Source organism: Knufia obscura (assembly GCF_036327395.1).
Source record: "Knufia obscura strain CCFEE 5817 isolate CBS 148926 chromosome Unknown scaffold_7, whole genome shotgun sequence".
NCBI classification, from domain to species: Eukaryota; Fungi; Ascomycota; class Eurotiomycetes; order Chaetothyriales; family Trichomeriaceae; genus Knufia; species Knufia obscura.
In genome coordinates, this window is record NW_027042693.1 from 201,276 (window position 1) to 219,938 (window position 18,663).

The window sequence follows — 18,663 nt, forward strand, 5'->3', positions numbered from 1 at the left end:
TGGTCATATCGCCCAATGCTCGTGTGGTACGTAGAGAATCCTTTATGCCTTCCACACGGTGGGCCACTTCAGGGAAACCTTCCTTCTCACCTTCCACAGGATTGCACGCTGTCTGAAGGAATGCGCAAAGGACACGGACATGCTGGAGCATGGAGTCAATGAAAATGTCGTTAACTACAACATTTGCTGGATGATTCATTCGCCATTGGTTTGCCTTGAGCGCAGCATGATACGTGTCCATGAATCCGCGTCCTTCCGCCAGAAAAGCCCTCGCTAGTGTCAGGTGGACTTCGCCATGGTGCTTGCATACTGCTTCGTCGCGTTGGCATAGATGGTACTGCGCCTCCTCAAGGTAGCTCAAACTGATCGTCTGGAAACCATATGAGGTTCGACGCAATTCTTGCATCTTCTGCGACAGATGAGAATATATTGGCATTGACATCAGGTTTTCGAACACTACCGATTCCGCGCCTCGTACTGTACTAAGCGGCAATAGATAGCGGTCCATCAGTGAGTTTCGATCCTTCCGGATACGGGCGCTTATTCCAATGGTCAAAGTACTGCTAGACAAGACACATGTCTTCAAACGAGAACAAAAAACGCCATAAATGACGTCTGTATATGGTATGAAGCCACGGCAAGTAGATCCAATCGATTCAATGCCGCCATTGCTGCTGTTGACTTGCTCCAGGCGCACATGGATGATGCTCGATCTGTCTAAATGTGTCGATTCAGAATCCGAAAATTTGTCGACAGGAATGTATTCCAGCGTTGTGTCCCAAAGGTCCCGCTGCCGGAAAGGTGTGCTCCCTGTAGGGACTTGCACCGTGAATCTGATCCACTCTTTCGAGCATAAACGTGCCCAGGTCTGCTTTCGGATCTGTCGACAAATTTGAAGTGGTCGGAGGTCTATTATATTCTTGTTTCCAGTTCTGTGATGCCAACTGTTTGGTACGTGGATCATGTAGGAGTAGATGTGATCTTGAACCTCGGGTGGAAGTGCAAAGAGAGGAGAATTCTGGACCTTCTGCGCCATTCTGACTTCGACTTCTTTCAAGCAGCGGCAGGATGTCAGTCAACTTGCAGGTTAGGCCGAGAGTGGGTTGAGTTGGAAAGTTAAAAGGTAGATGTGAGGAAGGTTAGAACCAGGAATTTCTGTGCTCATCAAGTCGTTTACGAAGGTGTTTGTAGCTCTGTGACTCGAGGCTGAAATTCCTGGTAGGCGTGAGTGTTCGCTTTCCAGAGGAACTGCAGTATCACTGCTACAGTTCAAGGCTAAGAGCTTTGTGACGACCCTATGAGTACGCAATCTGCTTGTCGGCATTAATGCCAGTGAGATCTTACACCGCCACTGTATGCGGCACTGACAGATTTACTTGTCTATCTCTATGTCGAATATGCCTGTCCTTGATGAAGATCGCCGCCTCTGCGCGATGGTTCCCTCCTGGGTGTCACCAATCACTACGACGGGCCCTCCAAGATCGAGTCGACGGTCTATCTCTGCCCTTCGACTTCTGGCTTGTGTAGATCCATAGCTCGTGTTATTGATTCGGCCACCTCTGGGTTGCGATCTTTGTCCCGCTGTACCTCCCATGTAAACAGCATCTGAGCTTGACGGGCAGGTGCTATCACTCAAAGAGGAAGTTGGAGGTGGTGGTGTAGGGGGTGGCAAGCCCATCATCCGTCGAACATGGTTCCATCGGCTACCAGTTCGAGCGACATCTGGCGGAGGCGAGGAAGAGTCGTCGGTACCGGAGCGGTCTCTAGAAGGAGGACCAGCGAAGCGAGGATCTTGGAGGAGGCGGCTGTACTCGTCTTCTTCGACTGATCGATAGTATTCGTCGGTGATCCGTCTCCTGGAACTTTGTGCTTGAAAGTCCAAATAGATGTGCCATGCTATGAAACCAACAGCCACAGCGACAAAGGTGACGACGAGGATGAACAGGATGGTGTTGAGGAGAGAACAGAATGGAGTCTTGAGGATGTTGCCGTTTCGACATTCGGCTTCGGTGACCATTGCTATTGTAATGCTTGAGAAATTGTGTTGGGTGCTTATATCCGGATAAACTTGATCGTTATCTGATTATCTGATTGTCGGGAACTATGAGAATCTCGGTCGAATTATCTTCTAGACAGGAAGAAGGCAGACACGTATTTTCCAAATATGATTGTCCGACTGATGGCATGTTTGTGTGCGGGACAACGTCAGGCAAACAGTGACAAACTTAGTGGTGAAGACAAGTTCTGCAGAATTTGAAACTGTTTAAAGGACAATTATGCGACTCATTTCAGACCTAGACTTCCAAAGGCTCTGTCGAGCTCTTCTCCCTCACGGCTTGGCGACATGGCTGGTGCATTGATGGCTGAGCTCGATTCTTCACCCAGGAGATCCTGGTTGTTCGACGCGGTCACAGGTTGCAACAACTTCTCTTCCCTATCGAGCCATCCCGGAGCAACCCTTCGCTTCTCTGCTAGATCACGCTCCCTAATCTGGTTTTCCCAATCTTGTATGCTCTTTTGTGCTTCAGCGGTAGTCTTAGCTATGTGCTCTTGCAAAGCTTTGCAGGAATTAACAATGTCTTCCGGATGAGCAGCATGTCCGCTTGATGACTTGACATACTTTGGCTTGTCCCCATTTGAGCCGTCTGCGAGAACAGAAGGTGGAAGAGAAGTTGGCACTGTCCGGAAGGTGTATGGCAATGTTACGGCAGCCGGAATCTGGACAAAAGGAGATATAGTCAAAGGCACCTGAGCTAGCAATGGATGAGGTTTATGTGTATCGAACATCGTGCTGGCATTGTAAGCTGGCAGATCGATAAGAACAAAACGAGCCGAGATGGTGGTGGTTGTCGCTACTTCGGCTCAGTTTCCTTGGATTCTCATGCACGTGCTCATCAATGCCCAGACCGGCCAGACGTCAGCGCTTGTGTTTGGCCCCCATGCTTTCCAGGGACTTCTCGGTGGCTTGAGTGGCTCGTTTGCCTCACAATTCAGCCCACAAGCTGAATTAAGGTTCTCTTACATCGCCTGCCAGTTGCGGGATCAGCTGCAGCATTTCAATGTCCAGATCGTTCAGAAATTGAGAAGATACTGTCACATACTTTCTGTATATCAGTAAAGTCGCCATCTACATACATCTGCGGTGACACAAAGACCACATTGCTGCTCGAGCTTTTGTTTGTTCCTTAACTCGACCCCTCCTACCCAATTCGAGCCTGCTTCTAGACAAGTGTCAGCCACTGGTCGGAACCCTCCTGTCCATTTGATATACGGAGTACGACTGTATACAAGCACAAGTGCAGCAACAGACTCCTCCTCAAATCAGATTTTCCGCGCCAGGTGCGCAGTATATCGCAAAGATGGACGCCCCATTGGCCCAGGCAGTGACCAACCGCAAGCCCATCCCAGAAATCGACTTCACATTACATACCATGGAGGACGGTTCGCAAGTCAGCACACAAGAAAGAGTCTGCAAAGGTGCGATTGCCACATTCCCCGTCCCATCCCATACTAATAACCCCCAGACGTACAAGCACCCGCCATGAAAGTACCCACCGACGACGAATTTTACTCGCCCCACGACCGAAGCAAGCCCAACCTAGCCTTCCTCAAGCAACACTTCATCCGCGAAGGCCGCCTAACAGAAGACCAAGCCCTCTTCATCATAAATGAGGGCGCAAAACTCCTCAAAGCAGAGCCGAATCTGCTGGAAATGGACGCCCCAATCACAGTCTGCGGCGACGTCCACGGCCAATACTTCGACCTGATGAAACTCTTCGAAGTAGGCGGCGACCCCTCCGAGACCCGCTACCTCTTCCTCGGCGACTACGTGGACAGAGGCTACTTCTCCATCGAATGCGTGCTATACCTCTGGTCCCTCAAGATCTGGTACCCAAACACCCTCTGGCTCCTACGAGGCAACCACGAGTGCAGACATCTAACAGACTACTTCACATTCAAGCTAGAATGCAAGCACAAATACAGCGAGCGCATATACGACGCCTGCATGGACAGTTTCTGCGCCTTGCCACTGGCCGCAGTGATGAACAAGCAGTTCCTGTGTATCCATGGAGGCCTTAGTCCGGAGCTCCACACACTAGACGACATCAAGAACATCGATCGATTCCGCGAGCCACCAACACACGGCCTGATGTGCGACATTCTCTGGGCTGATCCACTGGAAGAGTTCGGACAGGAGAAAACAGGCGAGTTCTTCGTTCACAACCACGTAAGAGGATGCAGTTACTTTTTTAGTTATCCAGCAGCATGCAACTTCCTCGAGAAGAACAACTTGCTCTCCGTCATTCGCGCCCACGAAGCCCAAGACGCAGGCTACAGGATGTACCGCAAGACACGAACAACGGGCTTCCCCAGCGTGATGACCATATTCTCCGCACCGAATTACCTAGACGTCTATAACAACAAAGCCGCCGTGTTGAAATACGAGAACAACGTTATGAACATCAGACAGTTCAATTGTACACCACACCCCTACTGGCTACCGAATTTCATGGATGTATTCACTTGGTCCCTACCCTTCGTCGGCGAAAAAATCACAGACATGCTCATCGCAATCCTGAACACCTGCTCCAAGGAGGAATTGGAGGACGAGACGCCGCTGTCTGGACCAGCTAGTCCAGCCCTCAGTGACGCCGCCAGCACAGAGGAGAAGCGACGCGCAATCAAGAACAAGATCCTGGCTATTGGTCGACTGTCCCGCGTATTCCAGGTGCTGCGCGAGGAAAGCGAGCGGGTCACGGAGCTTAAGACTGCGAGTGGTGGGCGGTTGCCGGCTGGTACACTCATGTTGGGTGCGGAGGGCATTAAGCAGGCCATTCACAACTTCGAGGATGCACGGAAGGTGGATCTGCAGAATGAGAGGTTGCCGCCTAGCCACGAGGAGATTGAGAAGAAGAGCGCGGAGGATAGAAAGAGGGCTTTGGAGAGGGCCGCGCAGGATGCGGATAATGACCAGGTCTTGCAGGGTGTGGCGAGGAGGATAAGCTTGTAAGTGCACTTTCAGTAACGATGTTTGCTTCATGAACTAACGATCGCAGTGGCGCTCGAAATCCTAAGGGGAGTAGACGTGGCGAGTGAGAAGCTCGGCATGGTTTCCCAAAGCCTGCGAGCCGGGTGTACATGCAGGATCAGCTGGACGGGTCAGAAGCAGGGGAGTCAAGAAATACATCTGACAGCGAAGATGTCTTGATGATGCCTTCGCCACGCGATCTGTTGCGAAGAAATGTGCTCACGAGGAATTCAGGCTTGGATGTTGATGTGCAGGCCAATGATGATGGAAGCGATGCTGCAAGTTCAGCTAGCAGTGGTGATGCTTTGATGATGCGCCCGGCTAACCAGCTGCTTGCCAGGAATGAGACAAATGAGGGCCAATAGGTTGTGGACGGAAGAGGATGTTTGATGTTGGTGTGGAGATTTCTGCCTCCTTCTGCCTGGATGTGCCGCGCCAGGCATGTCGTTCAGGCATTTTTGCATGTAGGATAGAAAAGAGCAGAATACCATAAATAAGGTATGTGGCCAATCTTGTGAGTTTTGGTTCTGTTTGTAATCTTTGGACGTGCCACGATATATAGCGATTGCTGCGTGTGCTTGCAGGCGCGCTGGCCTCCCCCGGCGCATCCCTGAGATCATGGATGTAACTTGCAATTTCGCCCAGAAGAGTGGCAAAAGAGAGGCATACCGTTCAGAAGCTCTCTCTGTAGGCAAGTATAGATATGCGATGAAATACTGCTCACAAACCAAAACAGTCATCGGAAACACCATCCATACAAGGCGCTATCAGAAGCACCAACCGGTCCAGCGCGCCTTTCATGGTGGCGTAAGAAGCACAAATGGCCACGGTCTCCTCATTATCCCTGATTCATGGCAATCCCGTGTCTGTTTTCGAACAGGTGCAGAGGGATTGCAAATTATCGATTTGAGGCTGAAACCGATGGCATCAAAGTGCTGTCGACCCAAGCCAAGCGCCCCAGGCGCCATGCTGCCGGTGAGATGAGTTGTGCGCTCTCATTGCTGAGACCATTCTTGGCAGCGGAGAGCACGTGTACGACCCTCTCCGTCGCCTTTATGAGGGCGCAGGAAGAGAAGTCAGGACCTGGGCTCGCTGGGTGATAGACAACGCCACACAGCAACGCAGGGCTCGTATCGGCGACTTTTTCACCACTTTACGCGCTCCACGTCCACGAACATGTCGCGTGGCTTGTTGCCAGGCAACTTTACAGCGGCTATCGCGGACGCGCCGTTCCGAGGGTAGGATGGAGCTCCTTAAGCTCCAATGAGTTCCTGCGCATGTCATTGCGGATCAGTTGAGATTCAAATTGTGCCTCACTCTGCGACAGGTCACTTCTGAGCTGTGGTGAGGTGTGAGGAGTATTTGACCTGCTCTTCTGAGCTTTTTCTGCATTCTTGTCTGCGGCGTTCGTGTGATTTTGGCGTTCGTTAAGGGGTTTCGTGTCGAGTGCAGCGAGTCTTGCGGGTTTTGCTTGGGAGTGGTAAGGCTGAATGTGTTGCGAGGTGTGGTATCAGGGTACTGACAATAGATAGATGACAAGCCAGTTCCGGCGAACCTCCTCGGTATCTGGTGTACTACACGTCGACTCCCAGGACAGATCGATGTGCTGCAAAACGGATCAGTCTAGATGCAAAACACACCACACAAGGCCAGCCAGGAGATTGACCGGGTCATCGATCGGCTGAATACACGATGGGATCTGCAGATACCTCGCCTGCACGGCGTCGAAGCCAGAAAGGCAGGAAACGATGGGGAGCTGGCGCGAAAGTGCTCCTCCCGCATTAGGGCACTATGCTGGAAGGACAACGTCAATATTGATGGGGTGGTTGATGATTTCGAGGACAGAGCTGCACAGAAGCACTCGGAATGGATATGTAAGTCTGAGTCTTGAGCTTCGCAGGCTGGTGCCTTCACCGCAACGTAGGTGGGCAGGTGCCAAGAGGGCAGTTGCGCTGACGAAATTGTTGGTGCAGACAAACCGTCCCAACAATCCGGGACTTTGCCTTCATTGCCTGTCACCAAGTCATTCTTGAAGAGGGATGCTGTTTCGAAGTCTCGGCTCACACCACAGAATCGGGTTGCTCTGATCGAAATCCTGGCTGGCCTCCTGGAAGACGAGTACAAGCTTGCTACCGAATCTGACACATACCAAAGGACTTCCTTCGCATCAGAAAACAACACATCAAGACCACCCAGCTTCACTAGCCACCCTTCCACCTCGGGTCGTACCAGCTTCACCTCCAAATCTTCCTATACCACAGCATGTGAGACTCGAGTTACCACTGCCCGTTCGGCTGCGAGTATGGCGAAGAAGAAGGTCAAGAAGGAAACGGTGCAGCCAGCTTCACCAAAGAACTTGAAGCGCGAGGCTCTCCAGCCTCAACAAACGGTAGGACTGGTCGGGCTCGAAACTCTTACGCCTAGCTGACTCGAATGCAGAGTGCCAAAAGATCAAAGACAGAACCCGAAAAAGGCCAATTGACCCTATCACAGTTCCATGCGCGGTTGGATGCAGCAGCATCGAAATCAGACCTCAGCCTAGCGTCCACGTCTAAAGCAGCCAGTCGACAGGGTCTGCTTAGGGAGCAGCCTCCACCCCAGAACATCAGTTTCGATACAGTACTGTCTGATCGTGGCGACCCGGTCTGGTCTGAGAATGATGACGATGACCCGAATAGTTCGAACAACACTTCAATGCTCAGCGATGTGGGTGGCAGGGAATCTCACTGGTCAGGTGGCACACAACTCGAACAAGACTTCCTTCATGATCCTTCTGTCAACAAATCATTCCGAGCAGCGGACAGCATTGCAGCGAACCTGAAAGAGCAACTGGATAAGCTACCGACAGAGGGCCCCTTTAGAGGAGTCAAACGCCAGTTGCTGCACGATCTGCCGTATTGGTACGTGTTCGAGCTCTACAGAATCAGCGTGCATGTAGGCTGCGACGTGGGCCCAATTTTCCACAAGATCAAGACAAGATGCGCTAAAGAATTACCGAGCTTTCACAGGTACTGGAAAGAGGTCCCTCATATTTGCAAAGAGGAAAACTCTACCGCACCTGTTTGCTCAGCCATCAAGGAATGGACGTACGAAGATAACTCCTATGTCGACGAAGCCTCAGGTCGATCTGTTCAGCTCTCTGCGCGGCTAGACTTCTCTCGGACACCGGATAAACAACTCTTCGATTTGACGCTGAACCCTATAGAAGTTGAAAAGAGCTGTCGTTTCCACAGGAAATTCGGGGCTGATCGATTCATGGTTCTTGACATTCCCAGTTTTGCACCCGAGTACCCGAAGTATCTGCCAGAGAAACTCAGAAAGACCTTCAAGCCTGAAGAGATTCACGAGAAGATATTTTCTTGGCTGGCGAACAGGGACCTCTACATTGCAGGCAGAATATGGCGGGTGTTCTATGTCGAGCCCAAGGATGTGAACAAGAAGAAGCGCAAGGAGGAAGGCTCACGCCAAAAGGTGCATCTCTTCGCAGTTCATGGTTTTGACTTCGCCGCCCCTACAGCCTCTGCGACTCCCGGTCGTCACCAGGCTTTGTCGTTACTCGATTTGATCCAGTGGCACTTGCCCCTTCTGGACAACAAGCAATCTACTGATCTCAAGCTCTTCGCTCGAATCCACCTTGGTCTGTCCAAAACAGCTCCCACGGTAATACTAGATCCGTCAGAGCTCATCTACGTTCCAGACAAACGTGCTACAGATGCTGATGGCAAGGAAATGGCTGACGGCGAAATTATGACAGATGGCCATGGTCGCATGTCCCCAGCGCTAGCGTCAGAAGTATGGAAACGGATCGCCAAAGCAGGGGAGAGCATGCCAAGTGCATTTCAAGCTCGCATCAGTGGTGCGAAAGGCCTCTGGACTGTGCACAATGATAACAGTCATCCACAGTATACTGACAAAGTCGGAAGGAATTGGTGGCTGGAGGTCACTGATTCTCAGCGCAAGATCAATATCCCGCAAGCCGACGAGTTTCAACGAACCTTCGAAGTTGTGAAAACATCACACCCATGTACATCGGCGCATCTCAATATCCAATTGATCAATATCTTGGAACACCGAGGAGTGCCAAGGGAGTGCTTGGACGAAGTCATGCTAGCCGAAATGGCAGAGTACTACGATAGTCTAGTCGAAGCCATGGGGAAAGGTCGACTCGAATTGCGCCGCTGGCGACAGATCCATCATCCTGCTCGTTCGTCTATGCTTGAGATGGCCTGGTGTGGCGAACTACCCGACGATCGAGAAGACGAGCTTGATATGCTGCTTGAGGCTGGTTTTGAGCCTGCGGAGTGCCGCTACATGGTCGGTGATGTCTTGAAGAATCTGATCGCGCTGGTGGTGGAAATTCGAAAGGAAAAGTTGTGGATACAAATTCCTCACTCGACAAACGTCTTCTGTGTACCTGACACTCTCGGCGTCCTGCAACCAGGCGAGGTACAGTTGAACTTGTCCCAGCCGATCTCTGACATGCAAGACTGGGAGCTCGAGGGCCGGAAGGTACTCGTTGCAAGGAATCCTGCTCACTTGACTTCCGACATACAGGCTGTAAAATTTGTCTACAGGCCGGAGCTGCGACACCTCAAAGATGTCATCATATTTCCCACTCAAGGTGCGTATCCCTTGGCTGGTATGCTTTCTGGTGGTGACTATGATGGCGACACAATCACGGTGATATGGGACGAGAGGCTCACCGAATCCTTTGAGAGCGTTCAAGTACCAGAGCTGCCAACAAAGCAGCAGAGCGGCGTCAAATCAGAAACTCAGATCGTCGGCTCGATCTTTACCGGCTCGCAGCCCAATGCACAGCAGTTGAACAAATTCATGCACAGATGCTGTATGATCAATGGAGTAGCGAGTCGACTCGGTGATGTCACAAAACTCCTCGAGAAGCTTATCTATGCGCATCCCGACAACATCATGACAATAGAAGGGAGAAAGCTAGCAGCGTTGGCGGGCTACCTTGTGGACGGTCCTAAGCAAGGTGATTCATTCAGCACGAGAACTTGGCGAGATCTAAGAAATGTCATCAGCAACAGATACCAGCTCTTCCTTTTGCCAGACACACCAGCCTATGATGACGAGAATGCAATCACATCGAGCCACAAATTACCCAATGGCGAATGCGCGAACATCCTGGACCATCTGAAGTTCGATGTGGCAGATGCAAAGAGCAAGCAGATCCTGCAAGATTTCAATCAGAAGCTTGTACCTGTGTGGACGCGCGACGCCGACCTCGACGAACCGTACCAGAAAGCATGGCGACGAGCCGAACGCGCAAAAGGCGAGCAAAGACAGGCTATCAAATCGTTGCTGAATGATGCCAAAGCTCAAACTGTGAAAGTGCATACGAACTGGCAGACTAGGCACGCACGAAACGAACATATGAAAAATCAAAAAGACATTGGCAAAGATGCCGTGACAATGGACTTCAGAACGATGACAGAAGAGACAAAAGATGAGCTTGAGGCGATCGAGCCACTACAAACAGACTGTTACATATACCACGACTTCCTCGAGGACGGAGGCGGGAAGGGCACAGACTGGGCGATACTCAAGACTTCTCTTCTCTACCACGAGCACTACAAGGCGAAGATGCCGTGGAAGCTGGCGGGCGAGGAACTATGTCACATCAAAGCCGCGGCGGTACGCCGACGAGGTGGACGGGTTCGGGTTATGACGCAAGATATGCGTGATCACATGAGATTCAATACGAAGAAACAGCTGCAGAGTGCTGAAGTTATCGAGGATGATGCCTCTGACGAGACGACGAACATTGTCGAGGAGTGATGACGTTACGATACGGTTGAATGGTAGTGTTTTAGGCTTCAACGGGCTGGCGGGCGCTTAGGTTTTGTGTTTGAGATACCCCTAATGTGCATGAATTGGACAAGACATTGATTGGTTCAGGTTATAATGATCGCCGTTGGGACACAGGGCGAACAGGATCGTCATTCTGGATATAAGACAGCTTGTAAGACGCGTTGTGTAACTCGTCTGTCGAACGGCCTCTAGTGCATATTCAAGCTGGTAGAAAGCCCTAAGATAGAAGCAACATAAGCACCCCTGATACAATAACCTAGCATTAATGATTCCTTCGCCCGCTAACAGCAAGCAGCATAAGCGACCCCATACCAGTACGCCCAGCCAGTCCGCGTCAAACACGACCTAGTACCATCATAATAGGAACGCAAATCATAACACCACGACGTTCACCTCGGCAACCTCTCGTACCGCCCCCTCTCAACCATACTCTTCCCTCTCTTCCTGCTCCCTCCAGTACCGGCGAGACTCTCCTTCCTGCCGTGACCAGCACCAGACACGCGTTTCACAGTCCCAGCAGCAGGAACAGGCGGCGCAGTAATAGGTGGGAACACAGTCATACTCGGTCCCTTGCCCGCCACCGTTGTACTCCTCTTCCTATTACCGGGTAGTGGTTTCGTCCTGTTCATGATTTTGTGTTGCTTCTGATTCTCCTTGTCGACCTCGATATCCTTGTTGTCTTCCTCAGCAGCGGTAGGGACAGGCAGAGGCATATTTTCCTTCCCCTCGCCCACGCCAGCAACAGATGACGAGCGTGGTTTCTCATCTACCTTTCCCTCAACAGTCCCAGCCTCAGTCCTGTTCGTCGTATCCTCACCGACCGTCCTAACCGTGCTCCCGCAGTGAACATTCACATTCTTCCTCCCCCCACCAAACCCAAACTCAAACCCACTGAAACTCAGACGTCGCGAGACACGATTCGATAGCCTGTTATTCCTCAACTCAGTCAACCTCTTAATCGCCGGATCCGCACTAAGCGGCAACGGCTTCTCCCTCAGCGCCTGCGGACACCATGCTGGCGGCGGGGCTTCAATCTCCAGGTCCGCGGATCTCGGTCTTTGAGATTCCCGGAGCATAGTACCCAGATCAACACTCCCACTCGGTGTTGTTGAGCTGAGAGGTAGTGCACAGCTTGATTTGAGGTTGCTCTTTGAGGTGTTGGAGTAGAGGGCTGGTCTGTTTGCTTTGGTTGGGCTTGTGGGCACGCTGACGCTGCTGCTGCTGGTGGTGGCTCTGGCGGTATGTTCGGCCTTCAGACGCTCGAGTTCTTTCAGTTGCAGTTGGAAGGAGGTTGGGAGGACGGGGACGTTGGAGAGGGGGCGGGACGTGAGTTGGCTGGAGGATATGAGGTCATGACCGCCGGGACGGGTGTGAACTGTTGTGGGCGCAGAGGGGAATTGTGTCAGTGGGAGGGTGGCGAGAGTCGTGGTTGTGCAGCTGCTCTGACGGGAACTGCTGAGATCAAGGATCGATTCTTCGTCGACGGCACTGAGGCTGCGGTCTGTTCCTGCTCCTGTTCGTGTTCTTCGCCCGCCGAGGTCGAAGGTGCGGTAGGTCGGGGAGGGGGAGACGGTGCTTCCTCGTGTTCGGGGTCGTTTTTCGCCGGTGAGATTTAGGTTTTGTTCGTCTTCGGATGTGATTGTTATGGGGCTTGTGAGGGAGTCGGTTGAGCCATAGGCGGATCCGACGAGGGTTCGGCGGCGGTGGTGGCGGGTTTGGTTGTGGGGTGATGTGAATTCGAAGTGGAAGAGGCCTAGGGGGACGTTGCGACCGTTGATTTCGAGGAGGACGAAGATGGAGAAGGAGAGGACGCTGGTTGAGAGGTTAGTATTTGGTTTGTTCGGGGTATAAAGGAGATAGTTGACTTACAGCATCACGACGTTGAGGGATACCAGTGCCCTGAAGACCCAGCAGCCGAGACCTGCTTGCCAGGCTGCTGCGCCTGTTTTGACATCGCCGCTCTGGCAAAGAGGTTGGCGGAGGGCGACTACCAGGCCAACGGTTGTTGTTACGATCCAGCCGACGATCAGGACTCTAGGAAGCTGGATTGTTGTTCTGGCTACCCAGGATTTCGGACGCACGGAGGTTGCGTTTATGCTTTGGAAGATTAGGTAGGTGAAGGATAGGGCGGCCTAGATAGGATGTGTTAGCTGGAACTCGTTCTGGTTTAGCTTAGGCAAGGCTTACGCATAAGATCGAAACAGCAACGCTGCTACCGATGATGTTGTCAACTGCACCGAGGATGTAGAGAAGTATCGCGCTTGCTGCTGTACCGAAACTGGTGAGGGCTATCAGCCAGAGATTGATGAAGATGAGGACTGCTGTGGTGAAAGTCGTTCTCGCCATTATGTGGTACGTCTGCGGCCGTGATCTGCAGCGTGTTTGCTTCCCGAGTCCGTGTTGCTGATGGTGTCCTCGGCGTCGTTGTCGTGTCGTGCTTCGCGAGCTGCGTCGTCGTCGTTTACTTACCTGGATTGCCGCATGACGAAGAAAAGAAGAGGCTCAAGAGCAGCCACGACGAGACGCGCTGGGGTGTCAGCATCCTTGGTGTGATCTGTGCGTATCGGTGGTTTTTCAGAAGAATGTCAGGTATTAGCGGGTCGGTATGCACGAGCACAAGGGCGGGTAGGAAGGGATGATCATTGAAATTGGGTTATGCTGTGTCAGATAGTTCAGTACTCATCTGCATCAATAAATCATCCATGCTAACACCACCGGCACCATCGCTAAAGCACAATTTCATGGCAGATATCGGCCGTACATCTTGACCTTTACTTGTCGTCCTTGCTTTGGACCTCCTCAACCCTCTTACTGCCAACTTCTGACCAATTTGTAGACAAAGCAGTTCCATTGCTCTCCGTGAAACTCTTCATCATTGCTCTTTGTGTGTCGGGATCTGCACCCTTGTAGAGTTTCTTGAAGAAGCCATCTACCGCATCACCACCCGTATCTGATTCATAGTCGTCCTCAGCTGCGTCGTCTTCCGAGTCTGACCCATTCTTGTCCTTCTTGTCACCGTCAGTCTTCTTCTTTGCCTTCTTTGGTTTCTTAGCTGTAAGATCGCTCGCAAGCTTGTCCCAGTTCTTCGGGCCGTTCCGAGAGGAAGTCGGGTAGGACGGACCAGCCGTGGAGGTCGAAGCTGGCTGTTGCAGTGTAGACATGACGGCTCCTTTGGCCAATTCATCCTGCTTAGCTGCCCCATTTGATTTTTTTAGAGGAGCTGTGCCTTCGATGTTTCCCCACTTCTTGCCCTGTTCTGCTTTGGCCAATGTTATCTCGACTTTCGTGGACATGACATTGTACTTGGACTTCGATGGGTCGATAAGGGCGAACAAGGGATCGAGGCTGAAGTTGTATGAGGATGAGGTATCTGACGGGTGTGGGAAGGAGACGGAGATCGAGTCCTCTTCTAGCTCGACCTCAGTCTTGTCTTTCTGTACACCTTTCGCGTAGAGGGTGATAATAACGGATTGACTGTTCTGATACCACTCATGCCGGATTTTCTGTGCCGGGGCTGTACTAGGGGCTGTGGGCGTAGCTGTCGACGTGGTAGCAGTCTGTGTGGTAGACGGTGTGGCTGCGGTTTCGTTGGCTGTGGCATCTCCCATCTCAACATCCTGCTCTTCCCCATTATAGTTGAAGCTTCCATCTTTCTTCAACTGCTTCTGTAAAGTTCTCTTTATGGCCTTTCCGTCCGGCAGGGACTGTGCTGGGTACTCAGAGGTGGCCGCTTGCTGCGAGTTGTTCTTCATTTTGTTGTCGATTTTGGTTGACCACATATCGTGCTCCATCTTCTGTGGTTTGCTGTTCTCTGGCCGCCATCTCTTCATGCTATCCAGAACAACCTTGGCGTCGGCATATTGCCCAAGATTATACAGTGCAACGACACGTCTCTGCTGTGCGGCCTGTATCTTGTCTCGCTTGCCTCGTTTCTGACCGCAAAGGACCCCATATTCTGCATCCTGAAGGGCGAGATAATGGCGCGCGGGCTTTAGTCGACCGAATGCGATCGATCTTTGGGTGAAGTAATCTGGCGACGTTGGGTGTTCGATGAGCGCTTTTGTGTATTCGACAACAGCCGTGGCTGCATCGGAGTTGGACAGAGCATTTGCTCCAAGTTTTGCGTGGTCCATGGTCCGTATGTATCTACCGAGTCAATGGAAGTATGCTTGTGAAGGATCAGAGGAGGAAGGAAGGAGACAGAACAATTTATATTGTTGTTCTTTGCAGGCTGCAGTCACATGCGGGGGAGAAGACGGCCTCTTGTCACTTGTGGTACGCGTTCGCGTTTGTGTTTGCTCAACAGAAGGAAGCAATTCAGGGAAAGTGGCAAGGTCGGAACAGCATTTCTTTGTGACAATGACAGAAGCTGTGCAGGCCTGGTGGTTTTCTCACAATGTATCAAAGAGTGATAGGCTGTGGCAGCTGGCAAGCTTCGACACCATATCAGGGTCGAGGTCGTTGTCACGTGGCTCGACCTGCGCTTGCTACGAGGTGGACGTCGATTACCACACTTCAGATACTTGCTTGAGGTCAATCGGGAATTCGATGAGGGTCTGACAAGAAGGCCTGCTGGTGGTCTTTTGGGGACGTACAGTATATGGAGCACTAAAGCGTGAAGAGTGAAGTGAACCATCTCGGTATGGGGAAGCCATTCAAGGATGACATATTTCTCCCCCAATCTCCAAGCTCGATGCCACCCTGACGAAGTCATGTCCAGCTCCTTCTATCCTGTGCTCCTCTGCCCTACACCGTGAATACTGCTACAACTGATCCTACGAAGCCTACGCCATATCTGCAGAGTGCAAGGCAGGAAGCGTTTCGAAGCCGGACACAATGGCCTCGTCACTGAACGGAAAGGTCGCCCTTATCACAGGTGCAGCTTCCGGTATAGGAAGAGCAACAGCTGTCAAGTTGTCGAAGCTCGGATGCGCTCTCGCTCTGACTGACGTTGTTGAGGCTGGCTTATCTGAGACCGCAGAACTATGCTATACAGAAAAGGTCATTGTAGCCCAGCTAGACGTGTCTAATGCAGAACAGTGTGACTTGGTGGTAAAAGAGACGGTAGAGTACTTCAAAAGATTGGATCACGTCTTCAATTGTGCTGGTATCAACCCGACGGCGTACCCCATACTCGAGCTCCCAGAGGGCTATTTCGATAAATTGGTGGCAGTCAACCTGAAGGGCACATATAATGTTACAAGGTCTACTCTGTCGCATCTGAAGGAGCACGCTGATTGCTCATTTGTGAATGTCAGTTCAATTTTGGGTCAGCGGCCGAGCAAAGAGATGGCCGCCTATTGTGCCACAAAATACGCAATCATCGGCTTCTCTAAGTCAATGGCTCTTGAGCTTGGTCCAAAGGGTATCAGAGTCAACATAGTCGCTCCAGGGTTTATCGACACCCCAACCAATGCTAGCGTGAAGGCGGGGCCCGAGGCTGTCGAGAGGAGCGCTCAATCTGTAAGTTTGGGAAGATTGGGTCAGGCTGAGGAAGTTGCCAACGCTGTTGCCTTCCTCATGGGTGATGAAGCAAAATATATCAATGGCAGTGTGGTAGAGATCAATGGTGGTCTAGCCTACTGACACAGTTTGCTATTTTGGCTCGATCAACTAGTGGGGCGTCGACGTTCTTTCTTCACTGGCCTGCACTTTCGAAATTGTTGGCACTCTTGCCCTTCTGCGCCAAGACCAAGACATGAGCAAACACTAGCAGGTCCGCTTCCACAGAAGCATCCTGAAATACTAAGAACCTTCTGGCATTTGCCCGCCGTATTGCATACCTCCAAACCTCCCTCCTGAGCAGATTCACAACCTTGCCAACCACGTCAACGCAATCAATCGGCGATCATGGCACAGTCATCAGATCAGCAAGATGCTGCCTCGAGCAAAGTCGATCCTCAGGGTAGGCGCCGATTCCCACTTTTGGGTGCATTTCAGTTGACAAAACTATAGATCTCGTCACAAAGGTTCAGCATCTTCGCCTCGAGACAACCCCATCAGTCATTTCTCAGCAAGACTCTTCCGAGCCGCATCAACCACCTTACGCGATGCTCCTTCCTCCTCTGCTGCGAGCCCTCTCGAAATTCGGCACAAGATATACAGCCACTTTCTGCAGACGAAGCCATACGCGAAATACCTGCCCGCCGAGTTACTCAAACACTTCGACTACAAGATCCTATCCATCTGCCAACAGGTTCGAGGCGAAGCTTGGCAGTATTTCTGCACCGACAACAAATGGATACAGTTTGCGGTCTTTGCGAGTGAGGAGAGGCCCACCACGCTTTCGATGGATGTACCACTCCCCTTCCAAACACCTTTTCGCTTGTTTCCCAAGCACGAAAGGGATTTGCTTATCGCTAGCTGCATCATAACCCTTCGAGTAGGTAAGGGATGTGGCCTCAAAAAATTGCCTTCCAGTGCGAAGCAGGTCCAGCGAGTTGTGTTCGCGTACAACAAGGATGCGTGGATAATTTTCTGTGCTACAATGAACTTCTGGCTCGATAGAGCCCCCAACGTGTCTATTGACATCCATCCGAGGTACAAGCACGACTACAGGAAGCTCATCCCAAATATCTTGATCTATTTCTCCTTGATTCGAGGTGCAAATCGTGCTCGTTTTACACTGATGATGGACGGGCCACTCTTGAGAAACATGGTCAAGAATATTGTCAAGGTCAGACAGCAGCCCGAAGAATGGCATGACTATATGCTGGGCATGATCGAGGAATGCGCATACGAGATCATAATCGGCAACGCAGAAAACGCATTCCGTATAGCAAAGATTGGGTTTAAGCTCTGCGACGAGTTGCGTGAAAGTTCCGCATATCATGCAATGATTCAAGGTCAGAGCTCCTGGACCCCGCTCAATCCGGGCTTGAGTGCTCTTCTGTCGTTTTGTACCGATCTCGAGCTTATTGGCGCCGAAGCGTTGGACATTCTGCTGGAGCAGGGCATGGTTCTTGACAGGTACAATGTCGATGCATACAATTCTCTGTGCAACCTGAGAAATATTCTGAGTAAGACATGGAAATGGCCCGGACTGTCACCAGCTCAGCGCGTCAAGGCTCATCACTTACGTGGTATGGCATGTCTACGCATGGCAGATTATCTGCGTCATGCAGAAAACCTGGCCTTCGCAAAAGCGTCAATGCCCGATGGGCCATGGGATGACGTGAACGGTTTTCTTGTCGAGGCTGCTCGGGATTTCTACTACGCCTTCGATCTGGATCCTGCGGAGGGAGCATTGTCCATGCAACTATGGCACGAAATTGACGAGCGACTGGGCCACTCAGTTGAGCTGAAGCCGACAATTGCCACTCTTGATCTGCCAGGCTATGGTGCTTGGAGAGGAGATCCTGAAGTCTGGTCACGAGAGGGCGCCGAGGCGAACAAGGAGATCTATGGAGACCTGCAAACTTAAGAGAAGCATGTTCAGAGCAAGAAGCAGCTTGTCAAGCTTACCGATGAACTTGGTATCAAGTGGCGGGAGGGTCCTCCAGGTCTCTTGCGACTACTTGCTGCCTGAAACGCCGAAGTAGCACTGTGTTGGCATTGTGGGACTTATGATCATGAGCGATGCAAGCTTGGATTCCATCGGGATGGTCAGAAATGTGAGCTTACACGAGCAAAGGACAACGGGAATTAGCTGCAGGTACTGGATTGCTAGAGGTAGGGCTGTTGCAAAGTGGGAAGTCCCTAGACGAGATGTCAGGAGGGTGAGGTAGGTCGACAAAACCCCCTTGGGATGCTCACTATCTAATTCTTCTAGCACTATGACGAGTCGTCGTGTCGCTAGTGCC

The 18,663-nt window shown here is 51.6% G+C and overlaps 8 protein-coding genes across 8 annotated transcripts; 4 read left to right on the plus strand and 4 right to left on the minus strand.

Annotated features, from left to right (window-relative positions):
- Positions 1-1,372: 1,372 nt before the first annotated feature.
- PMZ80_006268 (uncharacterized protein) lies at positions 1,373-2,017 on the minus strand (the record flags this gene model as incomplete). The annotated part of the gene is made up of 1 exon (XM_064874681.1): positions 1,373-2,017. The coding sequence occupies one exon, from the start codon at positions 2,015-2,017 to the stop codon at positions 1,373-1,375; it is 645 nt and encodes a 214-aa protein (XP_064729081.1).
- A 266-nt stretch (positions 2,018-2,283) lies between these two features.
- On the minus strand, positions 2,284-2,787 carry PMZ80_006269 (uncharacterized protein; the record flags this gene model as incomplete). Its single annotated transcript, XM_064874682.1, has 1 exon — positions 2,284-2,787. The coding sequence occupies one exon, from the start codon at positions 2,785-2,787 to the stop codon at positions 2,284-2,286; it is 504 nt and encodes a 167-aa protein (XP_064729082.1).
- A 572-nt stretch (positions 2,788-3,359) lies between these two features.
- CNA1 (3',5'-cyclic-nucleotide phosphodiesterase (PDEase) (3':5'-CNP)) lies at positions 3,360-5,011 on the plus strand (the record flags this gene model as incomplete). Its single annotated transcript, XM_064874683.1, has 2 exons — positions 3,360-3,477; positions 3,525-5,011. The coding sequence occupies 2 exons, from the start codon at positions 3,360-3,362 to the stop codon at positions 5,009-5,011; spliced, it is 1,605 nt and encodes a 534-aa protein (XP_064729083.1).
- Positions 5,012-6,656: 1,645 nt separating this feature from the next.
- PMZ80_006271 (uncharacterized protein) lies at positions 6,657-10,828 on the plus strand (the record flags this gene model as incomplete). The annotated part of the gene is made up of 3 exons (XM_064874684.1): positions 6,657-6,903; positions 7,003-7,418; positions 7,469-10,828. The coding sequence occupies 3 exons, from the start codon at positions 6,657-6,659 to the stop codon at positions 10,826-10,828; spliced, it is 4,023 nt and encodes a 1,340-aa protein (XP_064729084.1).
- Positions 10,829-11,250: 422 nt separating this feature from the next.
- PMZ80_006272 (uncharacterized protein) lies at positions 11,251-13,207 on the minus strand (the record flags this gene model as incomplete). The annotated part of the gene is made up of 3 exons (XM_064874685.1): positions 11,251-12,673; positions 12,731-12,993; positions 13,049-13,207. 3 exons carry the CDS (start codon positions 13,205-13,207, stop codon positions 11,251-11,253), a joined length of 1,845 nt encoding a protein of 614 aa, XP_064729085.1.
- Positions 13,208-13,632: 425 nt separating this feature from the next.
- Positions 13,633-14,994, minus strand: SGT1 (Cochaperone protein; the record flags this gene model as incomplete). The annotated part of the gene is made up of 1 exon (XM_064874686.1): positions 13,633-14,994. One exon carries the CDS (start codon positions 14,992-14,994, stop codon positions 13,633-13,635), a length of 1,362 nt encoding a protein of 453 aa, XP_064729086.1.
- Positions 14,995-15,697: 703 nt separating this feature from the next.
- Positions 15,698-16,447, plus strand: PMZ80_006274 (uncharacterized protein; the record flags this gene model as incomplete). The annotated part of the gene is made up of 1 exon (XM_064874687.1): positions 15,698-16,447. One exon carries the CDS (start codon positions 15,698-15,700, stop codon positions 16,445-16,447), a length of 750 nt encoding a protein of 249 aa, XP_064729087.1.
- A 264-nt stretch (positions 16,448-16,711) lies between these two features.
- Positions 16,712-18,284, plus strand: PMZ80_006275 (uncharacterized protein; the record flags this gene model as incomplete). Its single annotated transcript, XM_064874688.1, has 2 exons — positions 16,712-16,766; positions 16,831-18,284. The coding sequence occupies 2 exons, from the start codon at positions 16,712-16,714 to the stop codon at positions 18,282-18,284; spliced, it is 1,509 nt and encodes a 502-aa protein (XP_064729088.1).
- Positions 18,285-18,663: the final 379 nt, after the last annotated feature.